The sequence below is a fragment of the Diplotaxodon limnothrissa genome, linkage group LG16, assembly GCF_057381915.1.
Source record: "Diplotaxodon limnothrissa isolate DT_005_m linkage group LG16, D_limnothrissa_male_GT1.1, whole genome shotgun sequence".
NCBI lineage: Eukaryota > Metazoa > Chordata > Actinopteri > Cichliformes > Cichlidae > Diplotaxodon > Diplotaxodon limnothrissa.
Genome location: NC_140611.1, coordinates 15,480,049 through 15,503,862, shown reverse-complemented (window position 1 = coordinate 15,503,862; position 23,814 = coordinate 15,480,049). Strand labels below are relative to the sequence as shown.

The following is a 23,814-nucleotide window of genomic DNA, read 5'->3' as shown; positions in this document are numbered from 1 at the left end:
TCGACATATTAACTCGAAATTTCAATTTATTAACTCAAAATTTTGAGAAAAGCAACTCGAAGTTTCGAGTTAGCGCTGCCAATCAGTAATCTACGTGAATGACGTCATTTCCTTGTTACCCGCAAGCTGAAGCCCTCAGCTACAAATGCTACAGCTAAGCTACCGGTATTACATCCAGTCGTGAATGCACAGATTGCTGAGTGTTTTCAGCCTGGCTTCACAAATGATGAAATCCCTGTGTTATTAGCTGAATCACATGGTGTTACTATCAGCAAACGTACTCGCGAACAGTGTTGCCAACTTAGCGACTTTGTCGCTATATTTAGCGAGTTTTCAGACCACTTAGTGACTTTTCTTCTAAAAAAAAAGTCGCTAAAAAAAGACGTGAAAGTGCGTATCGCTTTTACTCTCAACAAGCAGCGGGTGCTGTAATGCAGTCAGTTCTTCTTTTACTCTTTTACTCTTATGCTGTTTTGTGGATCACAAGTAGGGTTGCCAACTCCCTGAAAAATAAATAAGGGACACCTCGTGGCCAGGGCCGGGCAACCCAGTTGTCTTCACCCTTCCCAGTGTGGTGAATTTTCTAGCTCTTTTTTTGTGTGTGAAATTATTTTTTTTAACCATTTGACTTGAAGTTGATTTAAGCAGATGCATATTCTATTCTTTGTGATATGAACACATGTGAAACAAGTGATCATTTAGCCATTTATTTTTAGCTCAAAATGACAACATTAACACAATGAAACAGGTCTCTTTCTTAAACAGAAGCCTGTCATGCTTAACTTTTGAGAATATAAGTAAATCTTTCTTTAAAAGAACTTTGTCCTGCTTAACTTAAAATAATAGAAAATAATAGAAAGAAAAACATTCTTGTAACAGTGCACATTTAGTGCATTTAGTACAATTGGCTTCAGTTGAGGTATTATTTCAGCTTTTCTAATGCTAATCAGCTGCTCCTGTTTGTAAACCCGCTTGTTCCCATGATTACGCATCATAACTCATCATCATTATTCATCTATGTATTACTTTTATGTATTAGTCATCTATTTGTTGTAATCATCTATCCTTGCAGTTGTTTATTAAACAAAATAAATTATATTATCACACTTCTGGCCACATAGCGCTGATATTCACTGCACATGCCCATATTAACTTTTTCCAGCCAGGTGTTTTCCTTTTCCCATTCTTCCCTTTCTCTGAGGGGAACAAACATTGCTGCTCTAATGCTGGGCTCACACTGTGCGATTTTTGGCCCATTTTGAGACGATTTTTGAGTCGTGCGACCGTTTTGGTGATCGGACCGATTTTGGCCTTCATCGTGCGTCGTGTAGTATACGTGGGGTAACGAGAAGTGATTAACACCTCACGACCAGCTCCCGATCATCAATCGCTCGTGAGGGTCTCACCACAGCCGCTCACACTGCTGGCGCCCAAACACGTAAACGTCGGTGAAAAAGACGGAGCAGCACGGCTGTGCGGCGTGTGATCTGGACACAAGCGATGGAGGCACAACTTGTAGAACTTTGGAAAGCTCATCCGAGCCTTTTCGATGTGGCATCACAAAATGATCACGACCACAACAACCGTGAAAATAGTCGGATTTACATTGCTGCTCAATCACAGCTGCCTGATCAATGTTTTTCATTAGCAATTTAGCAAAGTTGATGGTGGTGGTGGCGTGTCTGTGTGAGTGAAAGACAGAGAGAGCGAGCGACAGATTTTCTGTTATAACCTTCATGTTATGGACGCACAGGGTGAGCTCTCAGGTCGCATCAGCGCATCGGGCGGTATAGTGTGAGACCTGCATCGTGACCTACCAACTTCTAACCCCTGCGAGTCAATCGTGCAGTTTGAGCAGGAGCTGAATAACGTGACTGAAAAAATCGCACAGTGTCTGCCCAGCTTTAGGTGTACTGTCGTCCGAGACTTGCACCGCAGTGTCGGCGTTTGTTTCCCTGTTGGCCATGCTTCTTGTTGTGGTCACCTGTTGTCTTCCGGTATTTTCTCCGCAAGCGACCTTTCCTCGACCAATGAGATGAGCGGTAATCTGAATTGTCATACTCGAATTGTCATAAGTGTGCTGTCAGCTCATTGGTCACAAAGCAGGAGAGGGGCTGGGAATTATGTTTTCAAACAAAGCGTTAATTCCATAAACATTTATAGACTACTTTTGATTCTCACTGTATTACGGGACAAAGTGCGTCCCTTATTAGCTCAATACGGGACGTGTACTTTTGTTTCTAAATACGGGACGATTCCGTATTTTAAGGGACGGTTGGCAACCCTAATCACAAGGTTTAAAACTACTTATAAACACACACACAAAGTAACTCCACCAGAGTGCCTATTTCGGGTCACTTTTGCCGGTCCAAGCCCGGGTAAAGGAGCAGGGTTGGAATTGTGACATTAAAAAAAAACAATAATTGCTAAAAGAAATTTAATTTGTAGTTCTAAATAAACTCTAAATGCATTTAGGACGCTTTTTACTCACTTTATGTCTCTTCCACGATGTTATTTCTCTCTCCAACAACATAAGTTACAATTAGATTAGCATGACCAATTATGCAAATTAGGCGATGACGTCATTTAGCGACTTTTAGGACAACCAATAGCGATTTTCCTTACTGAGGAGTTGGCAACACTGGACGGAGAAAGGGAGCCAGGGACAACAACATCACATTAGAAAGGTATAGTAATCGTCCACAACTATTTTCAGTTGCGGATGATAAAGGATTCAGAAAGTTTATTCATGCAGGCCAATATGACAGAGAATATGCATCTTCTTTTTGTTTTCATATTGTAATTTATATTTAATTGTGTTGTGGTTTGCAGTTTTGTGTTGTTTCATTTAAAATTTGTTTAAAAGGAAAAAGCTGAAAATTTAAATAGTTAAAAGTTGAACTGTGACTAGTTGTTTTTTGTATTATATGATTTATTTATTACATTTTATGTGGAGTGAATAAATAAAAGTATATTTACGGTGGCCCCTAGAGACAAAGCACGTACAAACTCCAAAACACGTACAAACTCCAAAACACGTACAAACTCCAGAAGCACGTAAAAACTCCAAAACACGTACAAACACAACAGAAGTGCTCCAGGATGCTGGGCGCAGTGTTGAGCTTTTGTTACCTAGTGGCTACACAAGCCAGCAAGTACCAACGACCGGATTTGGTGTGTGGTAGTAACAGGTAAATTAACTTTTTTCTAAAATTATTTGAATATATATGAATGGTTGTGTATAAATACACAAACCATACACATATGCTTTCAATTGTGTAATTTAAGTGATCTAGTAGCTCTGTTTTGGAAGTTCAGTTAAAGCTAGAAATGTGTTTTGGAGTTTGTACGTGCTTTGTCTCTAGGGGCCACCACATATATGTTTATATATAAATATATAACTAAAAACACTTTTTTTACATTAGTAATTCCTTTTGTGCATAATTTTATATTACTGTTAATAATAAATAAATTAAAGCAACAAAACAACCTGAAGAGCCGGTTCGGAGCCGAAAGAGCCGGCTCTTTTTAGTGAGCCGAGCCGAAAGAGCCGGTTCTCTAAAAAGAGCCGGAAATCCCATCACTACTGCGAACACGCCCCCCTACACTTTTTAGGTATCCCAGCTGCTCCAGTTTATCTGCTGATGGGTGTACCGTGACTGACTGTGTACGTGACAAATAAAATTTGAATTTGAATTTTACTACTCGTTAAATTAAATGGTAAATGGCCTGTATTTGTATAGCGCTGTACTTAGTCCCTAAGGACCCCAAAGCGCTTTACACATCCAGTCATCCACCCATTCACACACTGGTGATGACAAGCTACATTGTAGCCACAGCCACCCCGGAGCGCACTGACAGAGGCGAGATTAAGGTAACTTAAAAATATGTTTAAATGAAAACAACTTTAATGTTTTCATTTAAACATATTTTTAAGTTAATTAAAAATTAAATCTTTTTATGCCAGCTTTTTGCTTTGCTTGACAGTGTATAGAACAAACCCGATGACACAAACTCCCAGAAAATGTAAACATCAAACACATCCAGACTTTGAGGGCTGTGCAAAAAACAGAGATGACCAACCCACCAAAAAACAGCTGTAAATATTTCTGGCTATTACAGTAAACACTGCGGTGTTTTCCTGTATACTTTATTTTATAATTTGATTTATAGTGAGCAACATGAATGTTAACAGACTGAGAATTTTACAACACCGGTTGTAACAGTCATTGCTTTCTGTCTTTAAGAGTCTCATTTTTTTCCTTCCCTGTTTGTACGAGGATTTCTCCAAAACATGTGATGGTCACAACTATTGACAGTCTGGTTTAATAAGTATTTTTGCTTTGAATTTTGCTAGGCTTTTCTGTGTCATTGGCTGTATCCCAATTCAGGGACTGCAGCCTTAAAAGCCGCATTTTAAGGCCGATTACGTCACAGCAACGCGACGAAGACTGTCCCAATTCGAAGGCTGCTCGAAATGCGGCCCTCAAATGCGTCCTTCATTTCCCTGAATTTCAAGGACGTGGCGGTGTAGACTTCGTGGCCCAACATATCCCAGAATGCATAGCGCGGCGCTGGGTGTGGATAATTTTGCCGAAGAAAAAAAAACGGCGGATGAGGGGCGCCCGAAGAGTAAACTTTAAGTAAGTACTGAATATTATATCACTTATTTATGTGCAAATGTTTAATAACGAAGAACATTAAAACATTACTGTTGGCCACATGTCGGCAAAGTTATGTGACATTAGTGGCGTTTGTACTAACTTGGTTTTAAAGCCTTTACTTTAAAATACACGCCGTTCAATAGCTGACCTTAATCTTACAGAGAATAATCAAAGCTCATGTAGAAACAAACAAACAAATGAACAAAAGGTTTTCTCTTTCATTTCTGTCAAACAATGCTGTATGAAACGTTTCCAGCTGTTAGTATCATGGTTGCTAGGCAACCTGGGCAGCGCAACGGAGGCTAGACCGTCCCATTTCACAAGCCTCGCACTTCCGGCCTTAGTGGTTTATAAGTACGCGGCCCCTGAGGATCGTTGAGGCTGCGTACTTTAAGGCTGCAGATCCTGAATTGGGATACAGCCATTGTTTCACAGAACAGCATCATCAAGATGTAGTGATAGCCAAACTGGCCAGCAGGTGTCACTGTTGAGATGGGTTTAGATCATTAGATACCCACTGAGCTCAGACTAAATGTGACTGCAGCCATTGTTCTCCAGAACACAAGACTTGAGACTTTATTTTTTATTTGTTCCCTAACAAGGGATTGATTTTTTTTAAATGATATTGGAAAACACACAACACTTCCACAAGTATCTGGTATTTCTACTGGCATAAACATAACTTTAGATTTAAAAGGTTACACATTTTTAGCTACAAAAAAAGAAGAAGTTAAAATGGAGTGAAAATGACATGTAGGATAAAATAAAAGGCACAGCTGAATTAGTAAATACATGTCAGACAGTGGTCAATGAATTATTCTGTTGTATGTTTTTCACAGATCCATTTTATAGAGGCTGAACATGAAAGATCATTCCACGATGCATCAGTTTGTACTTGAACGCAGTCCTCTTCACCCCACTCTGGGTTTCCACCACCGTTATCCGGTTGTTTTGCCATCCAGTTCCTGACAAGTTAGTGAACAAGAGAATTATTGTATTTGACAAAAGACTTATATAAAGGAGACCCCCCCCCCCCGAAAAAAACAAATCAAAAAACAAGACAAAACACAAAAAAACTAAACAAACAAACAACCCAAAAAGCAAAGAAACATCAGCTTAATTTTCTATTTTTTTTAATGCAGTGTTTATAGCAATATAACTGTGGTAATTTGCTGAGCAATTCTTCTGACCGTATAGGGCCTATACGGTCAGAAGAATATGATATAGATATGATATATGATATAGCATAGCCTATACTATAGGCTATGCTAAATATAACTCAGCAGTTTCTAGTTTGACTAAACCCACTGACAGCTCAGCCCACCAATGAGCTTATTTCTGCTGAAAATTCAGTAAAAGTAATAAATTCAATTAAAGTGTACGTTCCAAAAGTACATGTTATGAACCTTTCCAAACCAGTTTTCCTTGCTGAACATATTATCAGGTGGGTAGGAGAATTGATAAGGACTTTGAAAAACAGAAGAGCAGTGTGCTGAGAACCTGAACAACATTCTCTACTCTCTTTAACAAAGTCACTGGATGTCTGCCATGTTAAAATAACCAGGAAATGACTACAAATTGGGCATATGACTTCAGCACCATGATTTCTTAAACTACTGTTTTACAGAGGTCAACCTTTGAAACATGTGAAAAATAAAACTTAATTACAAAGGGTGATATTAAAGGAGAAGGAATATTTAGGGCCAGATTTATTAAAATATGTGGCACTCAATTTACTGCCAATTGCTCTAAATCTAATGCTCTCATATTAGAGACTGTCACAGTAAATGTTTTGTCTTCTTCTACATTTGTACAGCTATTACAAAATTTTGGACTTATAGCCCCCTTTCCCTGTTAATGCCCTACCTGCCCCCCTGGCAAAACTTTGCTAGACCCGCCCCTGCACAGTTACCAGATGTCAGCTACCTAAAAAAGGATCCTGGTGTTATTTGTCTCTCAGAAACAGTTCATAACTTCCCTTCAACTTATTCATGTCACCTAAAAGGTAAACCTGTTTCTCCATCACCTGTTCAGCTCTGATAATTCAGTAAGGACATCTCCTGGTTTCATCTTCATGTTTCCCTCTCATCATATATCCAAACCGACATCATGACCAGCAGCTTTACAGCTGTGGCTCCAGCAAACATCAGCTGATACTAGAAATTAATATTAAATAAATTCTAACAACAGCTGATCAAGCTTAAACGTGCTGCTGTTGTTTAGCGTGACAGCCGCTGGTTTCCTCTTTCGGCCGCAAAGTGGGCGATAAACAAACAAGAGAGAAAAGCCGATCAGCTGATCACTGATCAGTTTCATGATTGAAGTAGAAACAGGAGATGGAGGGTGAGAGGATGAGAGAAGAAGAGGCAGCTGTGCAGCGTAAACACAGAATAATTCCAGCTTTGTCTTTTTCATTGTAGCTGAAGTAGGCTACGGGACAAACTGCATTTCTTTTCACCTCAATATGAAACACGTAATATTTTCTCTGAATACGAGATAATTTAGTTTTTTAGAGGACGTTGGCAACATCATAGCACCCACCCAGCTGTATAGAAACTCCGTCATGCTAGCTAGTACGCAGTACGAAAATGTCAGCACAACGAAAATAAACTTCATCTAAACTTGGTTTCTATCTGACCCAGATACACTGCAGGTCATAAATTCTTACCTGAAGTTCAGTTCACCTGACACTCGGACAGGCGGCCACCTCGGATCTCTCCTCCTCCTGCCTCCCCTTCCCTCATCCACCTGCTGGCCTCCACCACTTGCTAATGTTACTGAATCTGTGGAAGCTCAGCGATAGCCACCACACGAAGTAACGAATAACGAGCCTATCTAAATCCCAGTAACGATTAACGCGTTCCTGATTTTGGCATAATAACTAGTTACCGTGCTCGTTACCACACTAATAACGTAGTTACTGTAACGCGTTACTTAATAACACGTTAGTCCCAACACTGTAAACGAGGTAATAAAAAGGAGTATTTCCTAGGAATTTGTAGTATTCAAACAGCATTTACTATAGTTGATATGCAGATTCTCCTGGGTGACATCACTCAGTTACGAACCTTCCTGAGCAAATGAGACCACTGGAGCAAAGTGAAGACTTACTTTAGATTCAGTGGAGTTCCATCGACCCATTTCCAATTTCCTTCCTCTTCCTTGTCATTCAAACCAATCCAAGCATATTCCTTAATGTAACTAGATATAAATGCCTGTAAAATATTTATTGTTTAAAAGAGTGAGGAAAGTAATTGATATAAAACATTTTGAGGAGTGTAATTTTGAATAACTATTTACAAACACAATGACACATGCATACTGGTTATGCTGTACCTTGTCTTCAAGGCTTTCTATCACCACCAGATCTGCTCCTTTGCTTCTGCAGTCGTCTCTACCTTCATCCCAGGAACCAAGCTTTTCAGATAATACATAACAGCTATGACCGAACATGATCCATCCTTCAGGACACACTTTCTCTGCAAAAAACATTGAACAAGAGGCATTATGGATGCACGGGCCTGGCACATGACAGCTATTTTGTGAATTCTTGATGTCACTCTGTAAACAGGCCAAATAAAATGTACACAAAGATATTATGTCACTGATGTTACAATGTTTTAAATCAAATCAAATCAAAATTTATTTATATGGCACATATTAAAACAACATTGTTGACCATAGTGCTTCACAGTCAGTAAAAGCATGAGACAATTAAAACAAACAATAAAACAGCACAACAAACCATAGGTAACAACACAACAAGCTAGAACAGCCAACTAGTTAGAATCAAAGGCCAAAGTAAAAAGATAAGTTTTAGATAAGACGTGATTTAAAAGACTGGATAGACTCGGTAGTACGAATATGAACAGGGAGGTTATTCCAGAGTCTAGGTGCCACGGTTGCAAAGACCCGGTCACCTCTCGACTTCAGTCGAGACCTAGGTTGTGCTAGGAGCATGTGATTGGACGATCTAAGTGCTCTGTTGGGATTGTATAAGTGGAGTAGTTCAGAGAGATAGGTGGGCGCTAAATTATTCAGAATTTTAAAAGTGAACAAAAGAATTTCCTCAGTGATAGTTTTTTTTAAAATTAATTAATATGTGCTTCACTGAAAGTTGATGTAATCATTAGTTCTTAGTTGAGTTGGTATTTGCTTAAACATTTTTCAGCAGTAGTTGAGTCCTGCACTTCAGCCCTAAAACGAATAAGCAGTTACAAAAAAATGCAAACATGGCCTGACATCCCAGTTAGCAGTTAGGTAGAGAGCTATGAAATGCAAATGACAACTATCTTGTTCTCGTTAGGATTTTATTATAGTAGTCAAAAGTTACAACTTTTACTTAAAGCTACAGTTCAGCTGACTTTCGTTTTCCCCCTTAAAACGAAAGGTAGGGTGTAATCAATTTGATTTGTTTGCTCGTCTGTCAATATCAGGGTTGTCAAACTTAAATGAGCTGTGGGCCACTGCTGACAGAGTCATCGCATTGGCCAATTTAGTGTTCAAGTAGTACAAGACAAACAAGAAAACACAACACAAATATTTCCAAAAATTTGGTGTTTTGTTTGTTGTTTTCATTTCAAAAATTGTATAACAAGACAACTACAAACGTGAACGCAATTATTTTTCATCTCACTCTTAACTAACCAAAGTCTTTCATTGAACTACCAAATAAACAAACTGGTACTCTCTTTCTGGCCAGACACGTGGCAGCACTTCTGCTATACTTTTGTATGTGTCACGGTTCTGGGTCCGTTGGACCCAGTATTTTGAGTTTATTATATTTCGGTTTAATTCTGCTTCATGGATTGTTTTCTTATTCTCGTAGTGATGATGATTATTTCTTGTTTCTGTTTATCCGTGCTTAAGGATTTGTTCTCAGTTATATCTCACGTTTAGTTTAGTTCAGGTTCCATGTGTCATTCTCTGTCTGTCTCTCAGTGTAAAGTCTGCATGCTTGTTTACCGTATTTTCACGACCATAAGGCGCACTTAAAAGTCTTAGATTTTCTTCAAAAAGTACGGCGCGCCCTATAGCGCAGTGCGCCCTGTGTGTTGTAAGGAGGACGTAGTAGAGAACACCATGAGAACGCTAAAGGGTGAAGTGTGGGCGCAACCCTGAAAATGGCAACGAGACACGCTTATGAAGCACAGTTTAAACTGAAGGCCATCAGCTACGCGGAGGAACATGGAAATCGAGCAGCGGCGAGAGAATTTAAGATTAACGAATCGATGGTTCGCAAATGGAGGAAGCTGGAAAACAAGCTCCGGCAGGTCAAGAAAACGCAGCTGAGTTTCCGCGGACATAAGGCGAGGTGGCCCGAGTTGGAGGAAAGACTCGAGCGGTGGATCATCGAGCAAAGAACGAGCGGGAGAAGCGTTTCGACGGTCACCATTCGGCTAAAAGCAGTTTCACTTTCACTTTTTATGAAACGGTGCCATTTTTCCATCCGGACCAGGACTACGGTAGCGCAGCAACCAGCGGATTATAAGGAAAAGCTGGCCATCTTCCGCTCCTACTGCAGCAAACACATCGGCGACAAAAACATCCAGCCCAGCCACATCACAAACATGGACGAGGTCCCGCTCACTTTTGACATCCCGGTGAGTCACACTGTGGAGAAGAAGGGGACCAGCACGGTAGCGATATGCACAACAGGGCACGAAAAGTCTTCTTTTACTGTTGTGCTTGACTGCCATGCTAATGGACAGAAACTGCCGCCTATGGTGATTTTTAAGAGAAAGACTTTGCCTAAAGAGAAGTTTCCAGCAGGAATCATCATTAAGGCAAATGAAAAGGGCTGGATGGATGAGGAAATGATGAAAGAGTGGCTGAGGGAGGTGTATGTAAGGAGACCAGGTGGTTTTTTTCCACGCGTCACCATCGCTCTTAATCTGTGACTCTATGCGTGCCCATCTCACAGCCGATGTGAAAAAACTAATGAAACAAATGAACTGTGAGCTTGCTGTCATTCCGGGAGGCCTGACAAAGGAACTCCAACCGCTGGACATCGGTGTGAACCGCCCGTTCAAAGTAAGGCTGCGAGCGGCCTGGGAGCGATGGATGACCGGTGGAGACCACAGTTTCACTAAGAGTGGAAGGCAGCGCCGGGCGAGTTACGCCACAATTTGCGAATGGATTGTAGATGCTTGGGCTAACATGTCTGCTGGCACTGTTGTTCGAGCTTTCGCAAAAGCCGGCATCGTTTCCGAGGAGCCGCACGGCACGGAAAGTGACTCTGACAGTGAAGAAAGTGAACCTGGCATGTTTGATGGAGATTTAGCGCAGCTGTTCAATTCAGACACAGAGGATGAGGACTTCGATGGGTTTGATTGATGATAAAAATGTGAGTACCAAACTTTGTTTTGCTCCTGCTTTATTGTTAAATATGCACACTTGTATGCTTGTGTGTTGTTGATGATGACGATTACTGGTAATAAAAATGTGAGTAAGGTACCGAACTCAGGTTTGCTCCCGCTTTATTTTTAAATACGCATACGGTACTTGTATGCGCCCTATGGTCCAGTGCGCCTTATGTGTGTGTTAAATACAGTAAGGGCACACATAACTGAGACTGCGCCTTTTAGCACAGTGCGCCTTATGGTCGTGAAAATACGGTAGTAATTCATGTGTCCTGTTTTATTGTGAAAGTCTTTGTCTTATGTTAGTGTGTGCAGCTTGGTTCCCCCCGTCTCGTTAACCCTGATCTCTCCCAGCTGTGTCTCCCTCCTGTTGCCCATTCGCTGATTACCACCCTGTGTATATTAGCCCTGTGTTTTCCTGTGCTCAGTGTCGCGTCGTACCCTCAGACCCTGCCTGTGTGTTCCTGCTTGGTTTGGGTTCTGTTTTTGTTTCATGTCAGCAATAAAAGCTGTGGTTTTAGTTACATTTCGTCTCGGAGTCCTGCATTTGGATTCACATTTCCACCTGCCCGCACACAGAGCCCTGACAGAATGTATTTAACAAACTGGCAGGTAGCTCCATGCCCTCCTGGGTTTTAATTGCACCTTAGAACACATATGCATCAACACTACAATGAGCGGGTGGAGGGAGGTTTGGAGTCTTCTCCCACCCCCATTCTCTGCGGCCTGCTGGAGCGGGAGGGCTAGTAGGAGGAGTTGGCCGTCCGACTGCGGTCTGGGGTGTGGGGCCTCCCTGCTGCTGCGGAGTCGGGGTGGTCTGCCTCTCCCCACCGCAGGGAAAAGGGTAACACCACCTGGGTCTGGGTGCAATTCCCCCCTCCAGGGGCAAGGGTACCTAGACCCGGTTTGTAGAGTACGCTTGGGGAGTGTGATTGTGTGTACAGCGTCTCTTTATGTCTGTCTCCACGTTGGTTGAGTGTGGAGTGAGTGCATATGAGAGCATGAGGGTGGGAATGGATGTTTGTGTCTGTGTGTGCCTGTATGTCTGTGTCTATATGTCAGGTTGGGTGTCAGACGCCACCTCTCTGGGGACACCTCAGGCCCTCCAAGGTTTGGAGGCCTATCTCCACCCACCACCACTTCCCCTGCCGGTGGCGGACTCCCTCAGGTGTCGGTGTGTTGGTGGTTCTTTGTGTCTGGGGGTGGGCGTCCGGGTACACACCGGCTCACTCCTTGGCGGCCGCTTGTCGGGGCCTGGGGCCTGGGGCTCGCTCGGGCCCCCTTTGGAGGTGGGGTGCCCCCGGCCTCTCGGCCTGGGGCTCGGTCACTCAGGCGCAGCTGGGGGCCGGCGGAGCTCACGGGCGCGTCACTGCAACTCCCCCTGACTTCTGCTCCGCGGCTGCTGGGCGAGCCCTCATCTGGGACTCTCCTCAGCTCTTACTGGAACAGTGGCGCGGCTGCCCCTCTGTTGGTCTTCCATGGTCTCTTGTGTTCTGGGGGCCTCTGGATGTCTGGAGTTTTGATCTCCTCCATACCCGCTTCACACCCTGGAGGACGGGGCTGTGGCCCCCCCACACTCCCTAGCAGATCATTACATGGAGAAACCTTTGGAATGCAAGCATGCTGATCCACACAGGTATGCACACATGGGTATTCACAGACGCGGACTAAAGCTTTCTTGGCTGCTACCTCAAAGCACACTGTGCGCTGTCTATCTTGCGTGCTGCACAATATCGTTTATTATTTAGTAAATATTGATATCTATGGCTAGCTAGTTTATTGTGATGGTGCTTTGTTTTCTCTATTATTATGTTGCTCTTTGTTGTTTGCTGTCTCCTCTGTTTGTTTTTTTTGTTTGTTTTTTTTTTTCTCCATACAGGTGACCCAGGAGTTCTTTTTTTTTTTTTTTTTCTCTCTCTTCCCCCCCCCTTCTCACCGTCTCTTCTCCCCTTTGGTTTTCTTTCTTTCTCTCCCCCTCTTTCTCTCATTCATTCCCCCTGTCCTATTTATTAAAAAAAAAAAAAAAAAAAAAATGACAAAGGATGAACTGAAGCTCTGCCATCACGTAATGTCGCATACTGCTGTTTCTGATGTCATAAAAAAAAAAAAAAAGAATGTATTTAACAAACTAAAAATCCAGACATAAGTATACTCATTAGTTTTTGACTGCTAGTGAAAACTGTTTTCTTTACAAATAACTCTCACCGAACTAGCACGACCAATCCCTCAACGTGTTTGTACTCTCTGCTCAATATGCCTTCATATTAAATATTTCTTTTGCTTTTTAAAGAACTTATTTTAACATTGCACTAAACAACAAAACAAATCCTCCCTAACAAAAAAAGTAACTTCAAGGGCCAAATTGCATCATATTTCTTCACGTCAATATGCCCAGGCCGCAAGTTTGAGACCCCTGGTCTATGTGTTTGTTAGCAGTATAGTGTCCTCAGTTTTTGAGATATCATTTTCAAATTTTTTGTCATGGTGGATATCAATAACAGCCAGAGCTGATTTAATTTAGGTGAAAATCGGGTTAAGGTTGCATAAAATATTAAAATCCATAAAAACTTCATTTTACCTTCATCTTACCTACAATTTTTAATGGATCATCTTGAAACTTCACAACAATATTCTAGGCCTTAAGTACCATTGTCGTTTTTAAACCAGTGCACACAATATAGCCAACAATGGCTGTTTTGTACAAGCAAGTGCTAGGAAAAAAAAAGTCAAAGTAATTTAGTGTAGCACTGAATTTGAGATGTCACATCATTATATCATCACCAGACTGTGAATTTATCACTGAATTTTTCAACAAAACCACAAAGAAACAAAATAAGTAAATCTCAACAGCAAATACAAGGACTCACTCTGTTTGGACAAACTCTGAAGGTTCTTCAGCTCTTTGGTGGTTTCAGTGAGGTTGGCTTGCAGCAGATCTCTCTCCTCAGTCATAGAGGAAAGTTTGTTACTCACAGCAGAGAGATTTGCATTCAGAAGGTCTCTCTCTTCAGTTATAGCGGAAAGCTTGTTAGACTCAGCAGAGAGATTTGTAGCTGAGACATGATCTGAAATAAATCAAAATGAATGATTTCACTCATAATTGAACTGCTTTCTCATAAATCTAAATTTAAATATTTCAAAATGTTACCAGAAGACAATGAAAGATGTTCATAAAATAAATGGTTTAAAGCTTAAGTGTTTTCCAAGTGCTATTAAACAGACAAGGAATTTTGAACACAGCTTTTCCAAAACATCCTGCTTACATTATTTTACTTTGCAAACAGAAACAAAATAATTTTGCAAAAAAATAAATTTACCATGGTCAAAATGATTAGCCCCCTGGGACTAATAGTCAATTGTGTATTCTCCTTGCTGAATAACGGCCTGCAGCCATTTGTTGCAGTCTTCAATAAGTCTCTTACACGTCTCCTGACTAATCCCAGCTGATTCTTGTTAGGCAGCTACTTCTGGCATGGACCTTGGTTTTCAGTTCACCACATATTTTAAATGGGATTCAAGTCAGAGCTTTTTGCAGACCAGTCAGCAACGTGCACTTTAGTTGTCTGGCGATTGTTCTTCACTCAGAGCAATGCATGTTTTGGATTGTTGTCATGTTCAAAGATGAAGTCATGACACAGACCCAGTTGTGTTTCTGACTGCTTGAGGTTTTATTTGAAAATCTTTACGTAGGCTATTTTCTTCATGATTCCTTCCACCTGACAGGATCCCCAGTTAGAGATGTGTTTATGCATAATGCTCCCACCACTGTGATTCTCTGTCTGGACATATTGTTTGAGTTGTAAGCTAATAATTTTGTCCTCATCTGTATTCCGTGTCATATCCTGTATGTATCTTTGGGAAAATGAGAGTAAAAAATTGCTTTACTGTGAATGAGGAACTATTGTTTTTGTGTTCTTTAACCCTTGGAGGGTCTTAAGGACATTTATTGTCCTTAGGCCTAAAGGTGGATGTCTTTTTAAGCACCCTCCAAGGGTTAAATGTTTTGGATCAGTGAGACTTCTTAAGTTCAAAGCTTGTGTAATTTGTCAAATTAGTTATAGATCGGGCTGATGCCATTCTACTTTTTTTTTTTTTAATGTGGGCTGATTAGTGTTTGAGTGATCATTTATGAAAAACCAAACTCACAGTAAACACCGAGGGTGATGAGTCCAATCAGCAGGAAAACACTCAGCATTCCCAGACAGATAATAATTCCTAAATGGGAACTCCTATCACAGCCGCTTGTTCCTTAAAATAGAAATGAACACAGAAACATTCAAGCTGTACAACAGTAATAGATGTTAAAATACATTTTCTTTTCTGTCACTTCTTTCTTACCTGTGTGACCTGGTGAAGGTTTTGAATTGTTATGCTTGGGGTATTCAACATTGACATAAATTTCCTCCATGGTTCAGATGCAGATTATTACTTAGAGCTCAGCTCTGCAGCACAGGACAGATGAACTGTTTGAACACTGTCAGTTTCCTTTGAGGAAGTCACACATTTCAGATATTAATACTTTCACATAACACTATACAAGCACTGAAATGTGAAAAGACAAAAAGTCAAACATCTCTTTGGTTTAGTGTTCATTGCTGTGGTTTATTCTTGCGAAAGATGTAAGGGGGCATTTAGTTTTTCACAGAGGTGCAAAGAGTCCTATGCAAACCCTGTTGTTTGTGTCACTATTGGTCTTACGTACTTTAAAACAAAAATGCATATGTTACGTCCCTCTGCAGCCTCTAATCTGCTCAGTGTGTTCAGCTGGTGCTAATTGGCCACACCTAGTCAGGTGTGGATAAAAGCATACCTGAGGCAAGCTTCCCAGGGAGCTCACTTGTCTTTGCCTTGGTGGCATCAGCCATTTTAGCCAACCTGGTTTTCCATTTTAAGATAAAACCTCTTCTCACCCATACTCTGGTATTCGTCTCCTTTTTTATGTTGCGGCTTTTGAGCCGGGTCGTGACAGCATATAATATAAAGTAGATATCTAGATTATCAATCACTCTTGCTAAAATACTTATAATAAAAATGTTGTCCACCATATATCTGCATGATATTGTTTTCAAAAAGAAAGGGCAGCAGTCTACACCTTTTATAACTGTGACTCAAACTAACGTTTTAGAATGAAGTGTAAATTTATTTCTTCAAAACACAAATTTGCATTAGACTTGTTCCTTTTCACATTTCATTGCTGGTATATTTTTGTGCGAATATAAAGGCTAAATTGTGACTTCCTCAAACTCTCCAAATAAACTAACACGAGTGATATGATTTGCATGTTCTCTGCTGCAGAGCTGAGCTCTGAGATATAATTTGCATCCTTATGAGCCATGAAGGAAATAGATGTCAATGGTGAATGGGCCAAACCTAATAATCATTAAATACCACAGGTATGAAAGAACTGAAAGAGAAGCAAACAGATGTATGTCAACATGTTAGTAACAAAATGCCAACTCAACACTCAAAAATGTTTAAAATGCTGATACTAAAACTGGAGTCAGTTTCCTTTGTCAAGTTATGAGGAAGTCAGTTTCTAAAACGATAATGGATATTTTACTGTTTAATTTTGGTCATTAAAAATTAACAGTTCCTCTTGTGTTATTTTTTTTTTTTACATCATGAGGAAGTCACACATGTTCACAACAACATCAACAAGAATGTTCGGAGGTAGATGCTACCTAATTCATTTTTTACAAATTTTGTTATTGAAGTGTTTATTTATTAATAATGTTAATAATCTCTGATTACAGTTGAAAAATCCTATTCTGTGGGGGCAGGGAGCACTGTTTGTATAGTCCCTCATTAAGACCAGGCTGAACACTGTTAATTCTCACCTATCTGTCAGCTTTTCTACCTATAACTAATAAATAAATACTGCAAGTGTGACACTTATTTGTGCAACATGTACCAGTTGTTGAATTTAGTGTCACTTTCACACACAAAGTACTAAAATAAATGGGATTTACTTTACCAAGATTAGCGACAGAGCAGGTGTGACTGTGACCGTTGCTGCTATGATGGTTATTTAGAAAGCGTAAATGGCGAGAATGACCAATAGTTTTACGCACAGTGCCAGAGGTTTGTGGTTCATTCCTAAAACAGCATTTCACTGACCTTATTGAGAACAAAATGCCAAATATTTCTGGCAGAAATACACACACATACATATTGTTGCACAGAGTTTATTTAAATTTAAATTTAAAATCAAAGGAGCTACTGCACTGTTTTATTATCTGAAAGGTTGGACTCTTTTTTTTGTGGGACAGGCACTGTATCTGTTGTAGCATTTGGAGTGTCCACATAACAGCTTTCGGGAAGACACACAAACTCAAAGTCTAAGTTTTCAGATTTTATTATTTAGTGGTTGGAATCTCAAGTTAATAATTTAATTTCTAGAATTTCAACTGTCCAGCACTCCAGACAAAGAAAAGAAGGGGCCACTCCCTAGTGTGCAGGGTCATCTTCCTGTTTGCGTATGTTAGTGTCTGTGTGAAGTCTACTTTCAATACTCTCTTCTCCTTGACTCTGACTTGATGAGTGATGAAATATTTCTCCCTCTGAAAACGCTATGTCCAGATGAACAGAATCAACTTTTTAGGGGGGATTTCCTTACTTGCATGCATCAAGACAATTTGCATTTGAATTTAAATTTAAATTTTCAGTTTTGAATGAAAAACAACATGACAGTGCCATGTTTTCATGTTCAGAAGCATTATTCAGCAATAACCACAGAATGCAAACATCACTTTTTGTTTTCTGCTGTATCTCGCTTCAGTGTGCACAACCTCTATTTGTATCTCTACTTTTAGGATTAGGCTTTAAACTTTACTTTTTGCTAAAGCATATAGTTAGGGCTGGATCAGGTGACCCTGAATCCTCCCTTAGTTATAGTTAGGCAGTTTAGGCAGCTGGGGGATTCCCATGAGCATTCAGTATTTCTTCTTCAGTCACCATGTGTTACTACACCTTTCTGCACTGAAATATACTTGTTATTAATCTCTGGCTCTCTTCCACAGCATGTCTTCTATCCTGTCTTCCTTCTCTCACCTCAACCGGTCGCAGCAGATGGCTGCCCCTCCCTGAGCCTGGTTCTGCCGGAGGTTTCTTCCTGTTAAAAGGGAGTTTTTCTTTCCCACTGTCGCCAAAGTGCTTGCCCATAGGAGATCATATGTTTGTTGGGCTTTTCTCTGTATGTATTATTCTAGGGACTATCTTACAATAAAAAGCATCTTGAGGCAACTGTTGTTTTTGATTTGGCACTATATAAATAAAACTGAATTGAATTGAATACTTATAGAACCCCTGATCAACACAAGGGGCTCTGAAGGGCCTCTCTCTCTAATGTCTAATGGTGTGTGCGAGTGTAGCAATCTACTTGTAAAACTACCAAAAATACTCTTAAGAGTGGAGACTATTATTAGCATCACAGCAGATTCTTTTCTCACACATAGGTAATTATTCAAAATTAAGTTCCACCAGTCTCAGAAATAACCCCCACATCTGGTTTGAGATCTATGAGGAAGTCTGTGTGCAAGAACATTATTTTTCTGTATTTAATTTTCTTCTGAATTGTATGTATTTTGAGCCCATTCTCACTCTGACCACATAATATAGCCACGATTTTTCACATCCCAAGGTGTTCCTCAGGAACATAAAGGTAACCTTCCGTGTCCTAGATGGAATCCAATAGATTCACGCTCCCGGCGGTAATACACGTTCAAGACGTGTATTCCCACCTTAACCCTAACCGTATTTCTAACCATAACCTTATCCCTAACCTTAACTACCACCTTAATCGTGTTAGATAATGTTTTCCAAAGTGATTACAGTAAAATAAACGTACATGTGTAGATTAATTCCAAATGGAACTACAAAATATACTCCAAGGATACAGTAATGGAAACACGGCCAAATTTCAGTTTGAGTGGATTTGTTATGATGTGATGTTTGTTATGATGTGCTATAATTTGAATGAATTTCTATGGATTTGGTTGGATTTGTTATGATTTGAATTGATATCCAGGGATTTGTTTGGATTTGAATCATTTGAGTGGATTTATTATGATGTGTTATGATTTGAATCGATACAAATACATATGTATGACATATTTAATTCATTATTGACACATTTAATTTTATTTATTTCATTTTGGCAGTCCTGGCCCTAGGGTTCAGGACTGCTAAAATGAATTAATTAAATACACCATTAAACATGTTTAGTTATAAAGGGCACCTTTACTCTCATTCATGAGCAGTATTAGTTTTATTCTAATATCCAGAAGTCTGCACGATGTGTTTCATAGTTTCTAACAAGCCTTTGACAGTTAAATGTAACATCACTGAAACACCAACATAAAAAAACACCTCTCACAAATCAGATGTTAACCTCATGTATTTTTATTTTAGTAAACTTTGATAATTCTAACAGACAGCTGGTGCTGAGAATACAGCTGAATAACTATTAAAAACAGACGATGTAATATTTCTGGACAGGCTGAAATCTTTCAGTATCCACGCTGCTCCTCTTGGTGGAAATACGCCTTCTCTTTCCTCTTTGTATAAAAAAAGATTTTTAATATTAGTTTTAACTCGAAATTCAGAGTTTAAAAAAAAAAAAAAATCACACATATGAATGCCATATAGAGAAAAGCGAATGGTTCAGTCTAACCTGCTCCAGTGAGACATTAAACTTTGCAGCTATGACACGTAACTTTAATCTGAGCCAAATCAATTTGCTCAGTTGTAAATAAAACAGTGAAGTAAACATGACCCGAAAGAAAGAACCTGAGTGAATTAAGTCCAGTGTTTAACCACTGAGAGCTAAAACTCAGTGGAGGTTTTAAAGCTGCGTGCAGGTGACTGGCTATTAGCCACTAATAAAGTGCTCTGTAGTTTTCTAGGTGTCCATCGCTCTCTGTTTAAATCCCGTTTGTCACCTTTATCCCAGGTCAGTCACTCTGATGGAAACACAAGCTCCAGCAGCCCTGAACTCAGGAAGAAAAAAAAAAAAAACTACATTTATCCACATAGCAAGCAGGTCTGGCCCAGATCTGGTATCAAGCCGGCACTGCTGGCTGACTTCTGGTATGATAAGACATATGTCATCTAGATATGGGCCAGGCCTGGCGTACATGGCACCGTTTACTGTATGTGATGGCATGCCATATCTGGCTCGATTGTTTGTGTTTGGTTTATGTGGCCCAGGCCCATAGAAAACAGGTCTTCCCTGACTGACCGGTGTCATGGCAGAGTGTATGCCAACCAGATGTGGGCCAGGTCTGGCAATGATGGCACTATTTACGTTCATATTTTCCAATTTTAGTTAGAAGACCCAAATGCCATGATACAATGCTATACTGCTATGGTAGCCAACGTTTTAAATGCAGCTTTGACAGGTTTGTGAGTGTACACTTTATCCAAAACCTAGTGCGGGTTTACTCAGATTTACCACTGGGTGGCTGTAGCTCAGGAGGTAGAGCAGGTCACCTACTGATCGGAAGGTTAGTGGTATGATCCCTGGCTCTTCCAGTCTGCATATCAAGAGTGTGAATGCGTATGAATGTGCTTAGGAAGCACTCACTTTAGAGAAAGTATTTGATTGGGTAAATGCAGCATGTTGTATAGACCGCTTTCAGTGAACCGGGATAGTGAAAAGTGTTACATAAGAATCTGTCTGAACAGAGTTTCGTCATCGATCGATCGATTGCTGACTGTCTTGTTTTCTTCATAATGAACAAGTCTCTAAACCAGCGGGGCTTGTGGAAACACAGACCCAACATCAAGTGGAGCTTGCCCCATTTCTCCAAATTAGTTTTAATCCTAGTAAGTAGTTTTCCTACATTATCAGTCATAATCTCATCAACATTCGGATGAAGTATTATTCCCAAATATTTCATCCCTTTTTGTAACAAATTAAAATTGAAAGCTGACAATGAATTAGCAATACATGTTTGAGATATTGGCATTGCCTCTGACTTATGCCAGTTAATTTTGTAACCTTATAGAGAATTCACCAATAACATTTAGCAATTTTGTTATAGAATTGGTAGGGTCCTGATACATCACCAGAATATTATCTGCATACAGAAATAATTTATTTTCTCTCCCCCCTCTGTTCACACCCACAATACTTGAATCTTCCCTAATTTTAATAGCCAGGGGGTAACTTTTGACTCTCCTCTCACTTTGGATGTTCATGTAAAATCTCTGATTCAGTCTTGTTTTTATCACTTAAGAAACATTGCTAAACTAAGTCCTTTTGTATCTCGCACTGAACTGGAGAATATTCAGTTCCAAACACATTTCATCCTATTTGGACTACTGTAATTCCCTGCTCATATGTCTAAGCAAAAACTCCCTGGAACGTCTGCAGGTTGTTCAAAACGCTGCAGCGAGGCTTCTGACCAAATCCTCAAAGTACTCACTTATGACACTGTTGCTAATTCAGCTCCATTGGCTCCCCATTGAATACAGAGTCCATTTTAAGATTCTGGTTCTGACTTTTAGAGCTCTTCATGGATGAGCTGAATTAGCAACAGTGTCATATGTGAGTACTTTGAGGATTTGGTCAGAAGCCTCGCTGCAGCGTTTTGAACAACCTGCAGACGTTTCAGGGAGTTTTTGCTTAGACATACATCTCCACTCAAATGGATTCAAATCCAAACAAATGCATAGTAAGCGATTCAAATCATAACACACCTAAACAATTCCACTCAAAAAATTTCAAATCCAAGCAAATCCCCGGATATCAATTCCTATCATATCAAATCCAAACAACTCCACTCAAATGGATTAAACTCCAAACTAGAGATGGCACGATACCACTTTATGTCCGATACCGATATCATAAATTTGGATATCTGCCGATACCGATATGAATCCGATATAGTGTGTTTTAATCAACAAAACTGTTTTTTAAATATCTTGCTGCATTTTGTATAAGTTCATACTCAAGTTTAAAACAACAACTACACTAAAGCTATTCTGTTATACCTGTATGCAAAAAATTTTTTTTTCATAGTTCAGCAATACTGATCAATCTAATAAACTTAAACCTACACCATCCTCCCTATTCTGGTATTTTAAAGAGTACTTAGCGTAAATATTAAGCAACCTAACTAATAGGGTTCCAACTCCCAGCAACAACAAAAATAAATAAATAAAAAATAGGGAACCACCCCTCACGCTCCACCTCATGATGCTTAATCGATGTAATCAACCTTAATTTGATGCAGTGTGGAAAAAAAAAATGCACAGAAATAAATTATTTTTCAATATATTAAAATATTAAATAGATTCAACAAAATTGCAGACTGCACAGATGGTACCTTCCCAAAGGAAAAAGTACTATAGCTTACTAGGGTATATATATATTAGACTTAATAGTTACTATATACAGTAATGGACTTCTATTCATTTTGCATCAAATTAAAACTTTGGGTGTCAGATAATTATTTATTAAAAGCTCGACATTTTAAATGACAATAAGAAAGAAAAGTATGTCTTTGTGCCCCCTTTTCCCTGTTAATGCCCTATCGGCCTCCCTGGCTAAACTTTGCTAGATCCGCCCCTGCACAGTTACCAGCGTCAGCTACGTAGAAAAAGATCCTGGAGTAGAAAGTAATATTAAATAAATTCTAACAACAGCTGATCAAGCTTAAATGTGCTGCTGTTGTTTATCCGCTGGTTTCCTCTTTCTGGTGCAAAGTGGGCCAAAAACAAACAAGAGAGACGGACTCGCGACAGAAAAGCCGATCAGCCAATCATTAAGCAGTTTCATGATTGAAGTAGCAGCAAGAGAGGGAGGGGGAGAGAAGAGGCAGTCGCTCCATATATCAGTTGTTAAGCTTAACGCAGGAATGCTTTACAAACATTCAGAGATGGACTTACACACTTGCTTTACTTCTCTCGGGAATAACTTTGTCGGAGATGAAATGCCGGGTTGCTAGCAAAGCCCCACATGCTATCCAGACCACCGACAGGTCCCGCATGCCACAGCCGCTCTATCACGTGATGCATACTGCTCCGACGTGCTAATGTTCTGAGGCGAGTTACGGCGTGTTGCAAGTTTTGTGAGGTGCTTTCGTGATATTTAATGGATCGGATTACATTTTTTTATTTTTCTCCGATATCCGATCCAGTAATTTAGGTCAGTATCGGACTGATACCGATACGTAATATCGGATCGGTCCATCTCTACTCCAAACTAATCCACAGAAATCGGTTTGGATCCAAACAAATCCATAGATTCAATTTAAATCATAAAAAATTGAAATATCTCCACTCAAATGGATTCAAATCATAACAAGTCCATATATATTGATTCAAATCACATTTAAATCTAAACAAATCCATAGAAAGCAATTCAAATCATAACAAATAGTATGGAATGCCAAGACTACCAAAATGAATTAATTAAATACACCATTAAATACACCAATAATTAATTACAATTGGAATGAATTGATTAAATACATATTTATAACATATTTATTTAATTAATTATTGACACATTTAATTAATTGACACATTTAAGTAATTATTTCATGATGTATTTATTTATTTCATTTTGGTAGTCCTGGCCCTAGGGTTCAAGACTGCCCAGAATGCATTTCACATCACAAATAGCAATGGCGGTGGCGCTCTAACATGTAAGTTTTTAAATACCCTGTTTGTCTGTCACCAACTATACTTTTTTTTTTCTTTTCTTTTTTTGCCTGTCCCGTTTGGCTCTTTTGCCATCAGAATTGTTGTCTAAAGGCAAACAAAGATGCCCAACGGATTTA

General features: G+C 39.8%; 1 protein-coding gene across 1 annotated transcript; it reads right to left on the bottom strand.

Annotated features, from left to right (window-relative positions):
- Window positions 1-5,478: 5,478 nt before the first annotated feature.
- On the bottom strand, window positions 5,479-15,434 carry LOC146615903 (CD209 antigen-like protein C). Its single transcript, XM_085374133.1, has 6 exons — window positions 15,365-15,434; window positions 15,173-15,274; window positions 13,894-14,091; window positions 8,001-8,143; window positions 7,776-7,879; window positions 5,479-5,629 (listed from the first exon to the last, which is right to left on the bottom strand). Exons 1-6 carry the CDS (start codon window positions 15,432-15,434, stop codon window positions 5,479-5,481), a joined length of 768 nt encoding a protein of 255 aa, XP_085230259.1.
- Window positions 15,435-23,814: the final 8,380 nt, after the last annotated feature.

Coding starts and splice junctions, on each gene's coding strand:
- LOC146615903 (XM_085374133.1), bottom strand. CDS start 15,434: ATGGAGGAAATTTATGTCAATGTTGAATACCCCAAGCATAACAATTCA. Junction 7,880..8,000: donor TAGAAAGCCTTGAAGACAAG/GTACAGCATAAC, acceptor AATATTTTACAG/GCATTTATATCTAGTTACAT. Junction 5,630..7,775: donor GGAACTCCACTGAATCTAAA/GTAAGTCTTCAC, acceptor CTAACTTGTCAG/GAACTGGATGGCAAAACAAC.